The 12,338-nt window shown below is 33.9% G+C and overlaps 1 protein-coding gene across 1 annotated transcript; it reads right to left on the minus strand.

The window, feature by feature from the left end:
• Positions 1-1,867: 1,867 nt before the first annotated feature.
• Positions 1,868-8,961, minus strand: LOC118048694 (probable sucrose-phosphate synthase 3). Its single transcript, XM_035058483.2, has 12 exons — positions 7,889-8,961; positions 6,824-7,056; positions 6,321-6,384; positions 5,532-6,230; positions 5,014-5,148; positions 4,799-4,930; positions 4,530-4,706; positions 4,398-4,451; positions 4,247-4,309; positions 3,040-3,993; positions 2,808-2,935; positions 1,868-2,588 (listed from the first exon to the last, which is right to left on the minus strand). The coding sequence occupies exons 1-12, from the start codon at positions 8,174-8,176 to the stop codon at positions 2,306-2,308; spliced, it is 3,210 nt and encodes a 1,069-aa protein (XP_034914374.1). The 5' UTR covers positions 8,177-8,961; the 3' UTR covers positions 1,868-2,305.
• Positions 8,962-12,338: the final 3,377 nt, after the last annotated feature.

Here is a 12,338-nt window from a genome sequence, read left to right on the forward strand (position 1 = left end):
ATAAATTTATAATAGAAAAACACAAAAAATTTGTAATAAAAACCAATACACATAAAATTTATTGAACAACAATTTTAAAAAATAATGCAACGCTGCACATATGAAAAATCTTATAAAAAATCAATATTTAAAAACAAAACAAATTTAATCTATATAAAATTAAAAAAAAAATCATAGATGAATCATAAATATCTTTCTAAAAATTAAATGCACTTAATATCATTTAAAAATAATCACAATCTAATTAAAATATAAACCCAAAATTTATTTGAAAAAATATATACAAATAATACATTATTTTTTAAAAAACTAGAAATAAAAAAAGGATAAAGCCAGGCTCTATTGGGTTTGGTAAGTCAGGCGTAATGTCTAACCTAATAAAGCAATGGCCCGCACGTGAGCCTTTATTTCTTTTAAAAAGTTAATGTTCACCCCAAATATTTCAAAAAAAAAAAAAAACACGCCGCCTGCAAAACCCAAAGTCTAACCATTGTGGTAGCTGAAAAAATAGGATCGTTGTTTTTTTAATCAAAATCTCATTTTTAACCCATTTTTAACCCAAAATACCTAGAAAATACCCTATAGACATTGTAAACCAATTCATGGTCACTAAAAAGCTAATAAACCATCTCAAAACCCGAAATCCACCCGAAACAAAAATTCTTCATGAGCTTAGATATGTTGTTTTAGGTGTTTTTAAGGTAAACAAACACTTAATTGTAATTCTTCTCATCATATGGAATCTTTTGATAAAAAATAAACTGTTTTGGTGGCCGGAATTTTCCCTAACAACAACTTTCTATCTCTAAGCTGGAATCTGACGACTCCCTCCCTCTCCTCTCAACACAAAAAGACGAAGAAAAAAAGGAAAATAAAGTTAGGTACCAAAATATATTATCTTTAAATTCAAGGGATTGATCATCTAATATCTAAAAAATATTGAGGATTAAAATGAATGTTTTAACAAAACTTTCAACCCGCCTCCATGTTACCCAAGCTTTTCACTTCAGTCCCCAAATCGTGCAAAATAAAAATTCAAGGATCAAAATAAAAATTATAAAAAAATACACTGCTTCAATTCATAATATAGTGTGAGAAAGTGCACAACGATTCTAGTACAGAGAAAAGATGATACGTTTTAGTCATAGTTAATGTATATTGTTATCTAAACAACTCAATTTGAAATGTTCAAAATCCATCCAATCTAGGTTGGTGGGTGGCTTTGGTTTTGTGAGGAGATTGAACCATATGTTTCTAGTGGCCGGATATTGGAAGACGAAGATGACAACATGTATCTTACAATAGTGTGGAAGATAGAAGAAAGGGGGAGAGGCAGTGCAGATGATTCACGATGATGAATGATAGGAGAGAAAGATTCTTTGGTGGCATTTTTGTTATTTTTAAGTTTAAAAGCTATTAAGTCATTATTTCAAATATAATATCAGTCTTATAATTAAATAGATTTTTTTTATTGATTTTTTTTTGCGTCAACTACTAAGAATATAAAGTGTTACACGTCCTTATATTTTAGGTTGCAAAATGTAATATTAAAAAATCTGGTTAAAAATAAAAAAATAACCGATCTATAAAATGCTCTAAAAATGATAGACAATGCATCCTCCACTCCCAAGACAATTTTTTCCTAGAAAAAAACTAGGCTTAGGCTTTTTAATTAATGTTTTTTTAATCTCTTTTCATTAATTGATTTTATTGATTTTTTCTTTATATTTGTTGTAAACAATGTTTGCAATTTAAAATCTTGGTTTCATGGTGTTTTTGGATCAAAATTCCCAAAATAGCTCAAAAGACACTTGAAAAAAACCTGAACTCCTGCATGGAGTGACCAGGAATATTTAGGAGAAGAAGATGACGACGACGACCTGATAAATTTAATTGAAGAACAAGGAACATTTGCTTATTTAACATCAACCAGCTAATCTTTACTCCATCCAGAGCATTTATTAATCTACATAACAACAACAAAAAATAAAAAGTAAAATTTTCTCCGGCATTGCCGTAGATTGTGTCTGGAAAATGAAGAGAATTTAGCAGTACATAACCATGCATCTGGAATTCCTGTCAAGAATATAATATCCTGTTGGGCAGCTCTGTAGACTGTGTAGACCAAATTATCTACTTAACAAGAGAGCATTTTGCAACAGCAGGAGTCGTTATCTACCTGCATTCTTGTGTTGAGAACCAAAACTAGAAAAATGCTCCAGGAGATGGGAGTTTCAATCTTAAGAAAAAAAGGGTAAAAGGAATAAAATGATAATTTTTTCTCCAATATACAAACAGCACCATCTCACATTCCACCAGAAGATTTTGAAACTTGCTTCAGAACATCAGCAATATCGCTAGCTGTTGCGTTTCCACTCAGATAAGCAATCAGGGGGCTGTCCTTAGGAACAATGTCATCTCGTAGGTCTGTGGTTCTTAGCAAGTCGTCAGAACCCTTTGTCACCAAGTCTTTCAATATTACTGTCTTATGAGCGCCAGATATCATTTCCTCGTAATCGGTATCTCCATTTTCACCAAGAATCACAAACATATCTGCAACATTCAATCTCCAACGAACGAAAAGGTACCTAATAATCACACAGAGTTGCAGAAATTAATGTTCTTTATAAAAATAAAAACATGTCCAGGTGCTACAAGGGTCAATTAGTTAATGCATATATTGAGACAGTTCTGCCATTCAGCCCGTGGAGCTGAAGAGGTATCGATTGTGCACCAAAATGGTATCATACTGGAAGTACACAGAATGGCTATTAATGCGTTCCTGAGGTTTTATTACATGATAGTACCTGAGTGCTTGTGCACGAGATGCAAGGAGAGGAATAATTTGCAATCTCGTTGAGTTCCTGCAATACATTAGATGGCAACGGAGACCCCGCATCCTAAGCTTCTGCCTCAAATCATCCACCCTCTTGACCTGCAAAAGCGAACCAGTGTGAAAATACACCAACATATAGAAAGAATAACATATAAGAAACTGCTTCTTAAACCTTCAACAGTTGCATTAAATATCTTAATCACCTTACTTCGATCCTTTACAAGGTATGCAATGCAATGAGCATTGCTCGATTTTTTATCTTCCTCGATGGGGCTGGAAGACTCATCAGTTTGTTTCCCACCTTCAGTTGTATTCATCAGCTTCCAGATGGTTTTTGTTAGGCCATCACAGCCCCAACGATAGTCTATATGGGCTGCATAATCTGGATCTCGAGCAAGCTTCCCATCTTCTTCAGTATAAGTACCAGGGTAATATAATTCACCCCCGCTGCTACAAATCAATGCGTCAAAGTCATTTACTTGAATCTTTGATGATGTCAAGAACTCTGTTGTTTCTGTTAATGACATAGCTGTTGATAGAGCAAGCCCTGCCACTTTCGCAAATAGGGAGTCCGACCTGACAGCTTTAATTATATCTTGCACAATCTTAATCATTTTCTTTTCAGGAAACCCATTGCTATCATAGCAGTCTAGAGCTATAACAATCAATCTGCGTCGCCGCCTCAGCATTGGGTGCTTGCTTACAACAGCCTCAGGCTTTCCACTTCCAGAAACTACTGGCCTGGGCTCTGGTTTCTTTATCTTGTTTAGGACTCGTTGTACTTGATCTGACACTGTAGGGTCCCCAGCAGCTGCAGCTGAATAGTTGAGAGATCCATTCAGTGAAGGTTTGTCTCCATCAATGGACAGTCTAAGGGACATATCCTGCACATCCATGAGTGAATCATTGAGAGACGACTCTTCTGCAGCTACCTCATCCTCTGGTGTATCAGTTTGCCATTGTGGGTGCCTCATCCGGCAGGCTGCTACCCTGGTCAAGTAAGTCCGGCAGTGTTCAGGCCATGAGAATAGATGTATATTCTTCCACCCATTATTTCTGCAGTCAGACCACAGGTTCTTTTCTGACACCAACTTAAGCAATGCATCAGCAATAGCTTGCTGATCATGAGGGTCAACGAGCAGACCATTGTTCAGTGCCTACCAACCAAAACATGAAGTAAGAAACAAAAACACATTGTCTATAATCATGTTACTATAGCATGATTTGCATCTGCTTAACAGCTGAGGAAACAGGTGAAGAGGAAAAGAAGTTTAAATATCCATACAGAATTCCCAACTAATGGCTGCTTGTCAATTTTATATTTTTTTTGTCCAATAACTCTAGCTCCTACGATATGGAATAGAAGAGAAATTTTTATTATATGATAATGAAATGGAGGCCATATTTTACCCTATGGATGTCAACTGGTCCACCATTTTTAGTAGCCACCATTGGAAGCCCATGAGCTGCTGCCTGCATCATTTCAAACAAGAGTCGATCAATTACATTTCTTCGATGAAAGAAAGGTAAGTGATGAAAGAAACTAGAAATTAGAGCCAACCTCGATCAAGGTAAGCCCAAAAGGCTCTACCAATGCTGGATTTATGAAAACGCCCTGCCATGTATGCGATTGCTTAGCCAATAATCATGTAAGAACCACACAGATGTACTCTTTGAAATATTGTCAACAAACCTTTGTTTTTGCAGCAAGCCGATATATTTCTGGAACATCAGCTTGCTTGTGATGCTTTGGATAGGCCACCAGCCCATAAAGATCATACTTGTCAATCATCTTCAACACTGTCGTCAGCACACTTGCATTTCCACCAGTCATCTCATCTATATCATCTCTGTTTCCCATAATCAGTGTCTGCAAGAGGGCATAATAGTTCTCAAGAGTTATAGGGTCATGGAACAGACAAATTTAGTATCTAAAAGTAATTTAACATATAAAGTTCTGACAAGATTGGCAAGCTCTCTTAATGGACGGCACTCTCCAAAGGCTTTCAAAAGAGTTGTAATATTCTTCTTTGGATCAGGCCTTGATAAGGCCAAAATCATCGGCTTATGGGGGTTTGTAAGGAACCGCATGACCTGCCAAAGGATGTTAGCCATGAGGCAACGATAGCTATATCCATAATCGTATGAAACAAGGAAAAGACTAAGGTGTCACTCACTTCAGACCATATTGCTGGAATTGCTTTTGGGGAAGAACCATCAACACTGCTAATGAGTGTTGCAAGTTCACCATCAACCTCGGGAGCTTCTTCTTGAACCACAACACTGCTGAAGTCCATGCCAGGAGGAATAACCTGAAACGAGATTTTGCATCAGCATTTTCTTGGGATGCACAAAAGAATCATTTGTTGTGAATTTAGGCTATATTTGTTTACTTTTGGGAATAGGATAATTGAAAGCTAAGCTAAATACAGTAGGGAACTACATAATATTGACATTGCTTAAGCTGTAAGAGCAGTGCTTATGTCTGTTACCGTGAATTGAAATGAAGTGTGTTTTATACAGAGAAGCAGGAAAAGATATCGGAGTACAATTTTGTACAATTTCAATCTTGCTTCCTCTATTTCGATTTTCTCTTAACTCATAGACAAGTGAAAATGCATATGCTTAGCATTTAGTTATAAAATGTCAAAAAGAAAACTGAAAAAAAAAAAAAATACTAGAAACACTTCCTTACCACCATCCTTGGCATGTAACGGCCATGGCAATTGACCCCACGTCTAGCACGAGCACGCAAGACTCTTTCAAGCTTGACATCAAACCCATCATAAAGTCCCCATTGCTCATCAGTCTCTTGTCTAGTACTTGTGATTACAAGTTCAGCAGCATCAAGTGAAAGCTCTTCTCCTTCTATCCTCCTCATTATTTTATATGTTGAATTGATATCCTCCTTTGATTGCCGTCCCTGCTTAAGAAGCTGTTCCAACTTGTTTCGCCCGAGTGAGTGTCCTGTTAGAACCATAGGAACATTCAAAGCTCCTGATAGAAGAGCAGCACTATCACCCGCATCAGCATAATGGCCATGGATAACATATGGCCACACAGGCTGGCCACCTCCAATTTGTTCACCCAAAGCTTTTGACATATTAAGAATGTGACTAAGAGCTCCATCTACAAATTCTTGAATATAAGGCCAAAGTAGTTCTTTTCGGATATACTTATCGCGTGGACCAAAGGGAATTCTGACAATATATGCTCCACTGCTCTCTCCCACCTCATTGCCACCATCATCTTCAGGACCTGCTGTTAGCATCTCTGTTGGCTCCCCATAACTCCAATCAACTTCAGCAGAGGAGATCTGGCGAGTAAAAAGATCTACCCTGTACACCCCAGGCATCCTAGCAAGTGCTCGAGCAAGTTCCACAACATATTTGACCTGTGATATTTTTTATAAAAGTGTAAGTTACAATGGTATGGCTAGAAACTCTAGGATTATATTTCATTTGAATCAAAATACAGCACTTACCTGCCCGCCAGTGTCAGAATCTCGACCAAGCTCCATGTTGTCTCCTCGGACCAAACCATGCAAACTGTTCATAAAGATGAAACAACAATGAATTACATTGGCCAGTCAAAGAAATGCAGAAATAGAGTCTATTTGGTCTTTCAGCATGAATGGAGGTAGACTTAAGAAATCATGAACAGAGAAATAGCAAGCAACTCTGCATGTAAAATTTTTTTAATGAAAAACTAAAAAAAAAGAAGCAAGCGAACCCTTGTAAGGAATTCCCATTCCTCCATCTCTCGTGTCTTGGAAGACCATTAAGTAGAAAGAACAGATTCAGTCTGGGTACTGATTTCTAGTGACATCAGAAGTTATCATTCCTAGAATTATCTTTCAATTCACTGTAACAGACAAGCTTCTACTCTTTGAAGAGTTGAATGACAACATAGAAATAGAATTCGTGTGCTGTATTTATCTTAAATTCATAGACTCTGACATGACTAATGTTCCAGAAAGCACCATACCTGACAAGGACAATATAGAGTTTCTTTTCCTTTTTATCATCCGACCACACTTCCAGGTTGGAAAGGTTTCTCTGAAACCTTTTCCTTGGCGTCTCACTTTGTACCAGCTCCCCCAAACCATCTCCTTTCTCTCCTTCTGACAAGTCCTCAGACATGTCTTCAGTTGCATCCCGGCGTCCTAGTTCCAGTTCCCATCTTCGAGTTGCCACCCTCTGAAGTTCCTCCCACTCCAACTATTCACATCATAAGCATGACATTTTTGTCATATTAAAACACAAATGACATCAATCTCAGACTCAATTCAATAGCATGGCATCCGAGCTCAAGGGCCAGAACAGGACCACAGGATCCCATGCACATAGGAGGAAAGACAAAATTCGCCCCACAGGGAATTAGGTCGATTACATGGTAGGATATGGTCATGTTAGGTTGATTTAAAAAGGGAACCATATAACATGAAGCTGAGGAACCAAAATACGACTGTGCGTTTAACAAAAACAGAGTCATAACATGGTCCAGCATTCAAGAACACGCTAGGACATGCATAGACACACATTATTAATCCAATTCTCCCATAATTGAGAACGTTAATTATGTACATCGTTCTAAGGTACAACTTTATCTTTTATGAATTCTGCCCCATTTATGAAAACAGAACAAAATTAGGCTTCAAATGATGATTAAACAAATTTCTACTAACTGTAATACATATAGTTTATACAACAACAAATAAAAGAAGAAGAAGAAGAAGAAGAAGAAGAAGAGAAGCATGATGAAACAATCAATAAAAAAACAAAAACAAAAAATCATTTAAAATCACAAGACGATTGCTTTCTGTTTTGTCTCTCTGTTATCTTTTCTCTTATTTGCAAGAAGTTACCAAATTCACCAGACAGAATTATGTCATTACAAGATCGTGAAAAAGTACTGTGCACACAGAGTCATGTATAAACAAAAACACATGCAAAACTGAGCCAATAGGGTCTCTTCAAGAACCAGGACTTCTTGACAGTGACCTAATTCCACTCTACACAAAACACATGTACACATATATAAGAGAGTGACCTGCTTCTTCTTGCGAGTGAGGTGCCAAATACGCCAGCACATGTTTTCGAGCCTGGAGCTCCGTTCCCTGGTGTTGCGAGTGGCAACAACTTTTATCCATGTTCTATGTAAATCAGTCTCATCAACTCCTGTAACAACCTCTTCAACAAAATACTTTGTTGGATTAAAATCCCCTGTTTCTCTTAAATTCATGCTTGGTGCTGGCTTGTGTTCTTCAATTGCACCTGCCCCACCTCCACTGTCCAATATCGCCTCTAAGTATCCATTTATCCACTCATTTCCTGCCATTGTTTCACACAAAGAGCACCGCTCCTCTTCTTTCCTTTGCTTCTGGTTACAATTTTAGCAAGTGCAGAGTCCCAAAATATGATTTCTTGGCAATGATAACAAAAAGGTTTTCTTTTCTGTTCTTTTTTCACCTTGGTTCAGTGATATCGCTAGTATTCATTAGACAGCTAGAGAGCAAAGGGTTTCAATATCAAATTCACGTACAGAAAGCTGAACACACACCAAGAAACAAAAAGGGTTTCTTTCTTGGTTCAAGAAAGAAGGATCATACAGTTTCTTTTTCCTGGCTGGTTTAAATTTTGTGGATTTCGAGAGGAGGGAGACTTATAGCGAGGGGAGGACTGTATGTATGCGTGACTGTGCGAGTGAAAAATGGAAGAGAGAGTGGAGGAGGGAGAGGGAGGATTGTGTGGAGTGGGGCCCAAAGACAAAGGGAGGAGGACATGTGTACAAAGAATGGTTGCAGTGATGCTAACACCTGTGTGAGAGGATGATGGATGGTTGGGAAGTCATCTTTTCCAAGGTTGTCCGCTTCCCAATGCGAGCTTACCGCCTTCGCTCCCTCCCTCGGCAGGTTTCCTTCATATTTGTGGCTTTCCGCTCGCTCCTGTAAATGGTGTTTCAATTTCTTCGATCATTTCCAAGGGCCCTTTACGTCTCAAGGTTTGAACCTCCATGAACACTGAAGGGGTATTTTTATTTTCTAATACATTTGAATATGATTATAAATGCTAATTGTCGTTTCCATCTCACAATAACACACCCCTTAGCTGCTACTTTATGGACATTTCTTAGCACTACCCTTGCTTTGGCCTTCTTAATGATTTATTTCTTACCATTTATTGCAGCCGCAGATTAACTAGTTCTAGCTCATATGAGTTTGTGCAATTTTTTTTTTTTTTTCACAACCACATTCCCACAAATCAGTTCAGATCTTAACTATCCTTTTTAATTAAAAATATAATTATGATTATTTTTTAAAATATATTTTATTTTAAAATATTTTAAAATAATATTTTTTTTTATTTTAAAAAATTATTTTTTAAAATCAGCACATAAAATATCTAAAACCATCTAAAAAATATTAATTTAAAGTAAGAAAATAAAAAAAATTCAAATTTTTTTAAAAATATTTTTAAAATTAAAAAACAAACAGAAAATAAATCTTAGTTAATATTACCAATCAAAGTGTATTAGGGTTTGTTATAACTGAATTTCCCAATTGAATATTGATAATTATATATTAAACAATGAAAATTCATTTATTTTTATAATTATTACTTATTTATCTTAATTGAAAATAATATGGACAACCTTACTTTTTGAGTTGAAAATATATAATTTTTTTAATTTTTAATATTATTATATTAAAATCATTAAAAAATATTAATTTAATATTTTTTAAATAAAAAAAAACTTTAAAAACATTTTAAAAACTAGATTGAAAAAAAAAAAAAAACAAATACTGCTTAGTTCCCACTTCCCGTGATAAAATGGAAAAATGGCTTTCTTGTCATTATTTGACCTCGATGATACCAAAGGAATAATCTCTTACTAGAATTTGTACTTGCGATTGCTTTCTAGTTATTTTGACAGCGTAGAGAATATCTGTAATCTAAGAGCGAGAAAGAACGAACCCAGACAGCGGGCCCCAAATTAAATTAGAGGATTCTATTAAGTGTTTTTACCTCAAAAAAACAAATTATTAAATTATTATTTTTTAATAGTTTTGATATATTGATATTAAAAATAAAAATTATTTTTAAAAAATTATTTTAATATATTTTTAAACAAAAACTATTTTAAAAAATATCTTATATTATATTCTTAAACATCTCATAAACATGGATATCATTTACATATCTTTTTTTTTTCCTTAAATATCATTCCATAAATTAAAGTATGGATAAAAGAATTTAACAAAAAATATTTAGTGTGTATTTGATATTGTGGTAACGATTTATTTTTAAAGTAATTTTTGCTCGGAAAAGCATCTAAATAATGTTTTTTTTATAAAAAAATATTTTTAACATTAGTACATTAAAACAACAAAAAAAATAATAAAATAATTTAAACAAAAATAAATTTAAAATTTTGAAAATACATGGCTAAACATGTTCTCCAAACACATTCTTACATGGTGAAAAAAAAGTTTTTCATATTATCTTCACCAAGAGGTGGTGGAAGACACGTTACTTCTACGTCTATTCATGAGATCTTGATGTGGTAGAAAACAACATAAAAAGAAAAAATGGTAAGAAAGAGAACATAAAATTTTCAAAAATTTTAGATAGAAACTCTAATTTATAATTTATTTTAGGAAAAACATCTTAATAAAGCTAGAAAAATAATAAGAGTTTTAAAGTAAATAAATAAAAAGAGTCCTAAATCAACTAGAAATTTTTTGCAAATCTCGAATAATAACTTTTGAGTCTTATTTGAAAGCCCTCCTTATATCATATGGCTACAAAATTTTAATTCTATAGAAAATAGAGCCTTTATAATATCCGAGAAAACTTTCAGCCAAATCCAACTACCATATCAAAATTTATATCTATTAATATAAAATTGCACTTTAGGAAAAAACCTCCTACATCATTTTTTCCGAGTTGGAAAGAACTTATCATCAAGTTCAAATTGTTCTTATATCAATCTTATAAATGTCCAATTAAGACTCTCCATCCCCTTTTTTTTTAGACATCAACTTCATTTTAAAATTTGTTCAAGAAACAACTATTGACAAATTATTTATCTTCTATTGACTTTTAGAGTAAAAAATTTGAAATCTTAAACTTGCTTCATCAATATATGTTATATCCATATAACTCCTGAACATATTTATCTTTGTGATAACAACAAGCTTGTAATCAAAATGATCCACATAATCTAAATTAACATTTTTTTGTTGTTGAGTATCTTACATGTTTTATTTGCACTTAATATCTAACTTATCAATAATGACACCGTTAATGATATTATCACTATCATTGTTTATGATATAATCATTAAAATAATAATCATCAAAATAAACATCATAAGTTATGGAGAATACCAATCCACATCTATGTCATTATAAATGAGATCACCAAAATCTTCATAATACTTAACCCGATTAAGAAGTTGCCTCATTTGCTTATACCTTTGAAATGAGTTCTAAAAACTTCAACTTCACTAATTGACGAGATAATTTTTCAATTTGCCTCTGTATGTCTATTATCGCCAATCAATAGGGTAATTTTTTAATTTGTTACTGCATGTTTTCTATCACCAATTCCTAAACGTCTTTTTCTCGAAGGAGAAACTCCTCATCCCCTCCTACACCATCACGTTCTATTTTGCAACCACCTCTTTCGTACATGGTTATTCAACAACAAGCAACAACTAACTACTAGGAATCATTGAACTCCAATACCAACTATCATAGATGAAAATAACATAAGAAAAACAATAAATACAAGAACATAATTTTTTTCAAAAAAATGGATCAAACATAACAATTTTATTATTGAATATTCATTTTCAAGTAGTCTCTTGAAACATAAGCTAATCACCACCAGAAGTTTTTAATTTATTGATGAAATATTATGTCAGTGGTTAGAAACTGAATCCGTCGGCATGACTTTTACCGACAAGCTCATAGAAAAAAAAAATACTTCATCGAAAAACCTATCGTCAATGATATATAATTTGTTGGTGAGTCTATCGGTAATAAAATTATGGATGGATATACAACTTGACAAAGCATGCCAAATAAAAAAAAAAAATACTTGCTTTAATCTGTTGATATTTTCCATCATTGATTTTCACATATCACTGATAAAAAAACCATCGATAATGCCAACAATGAATTTTTGTAATATTATCAATGGAATAAAACAATCGGTGCTTAAATAGTAGCACAATGACATTTATAGTAATTTTTTTCAACTCTTTGGAATATATCGATGGAATTAATCTGTCGGTAAGACCGTTAATAATATTTTTAAAAGTATTTTTTTAAAAATCTATCAAACAAGAATAGAAAATAATTAAAATTAATTAAATAAAAATTAAAATCAAATATTTATTACAAATTTAAAAATTTAGAGTTTAAATACAGTTAATCTAGAATAAAGAGGATGGGGGAAAAGGAGGAGACGAGTTTTCACCAAGATCATGGGGC

Source organism: Populus alba, chromosome 17 (assembly GCF_005239225.2).
Source record: "Populus alba chromosome 17, ASM523922v2, whole genome shotgun sequence".
Taxonomy (NCBI): domain Eukaryota; kingdom Viridiplantae; phylum Streptophyta; class Magnoliopsida; order Malpighiales; family Salicaceae; genus Populus; species Populus alba.

What these genes read in the sequence shown, in the direction of transcription:
- LOC118048694 (XM_035058483.2), bottom strand. Translation starts at nt 8,176, where the DNA reads ATGGCAGGAAATGAGTGGATAAATGGATACTTAGAGGCGATATTGGAC. An exon ending in TCACTCGCAAGAAGAAGCAG is followed by an intron (nt 7,057 to 7,888) that starts GTCACTCTCTTA and finishes TGATGTGAATAG; the next exon opens with TTGGAGTGGGAGGAACTTCA. An exon ending in GTTACATGCCAAGGATGGTG is followed by an intron (nt 5,149 to 5,531) that starts GTAAGGAAGTGT and finishes ATCTCGTTTCAG; the next exon opens with GTTATTCCTCCTGGCATGGA.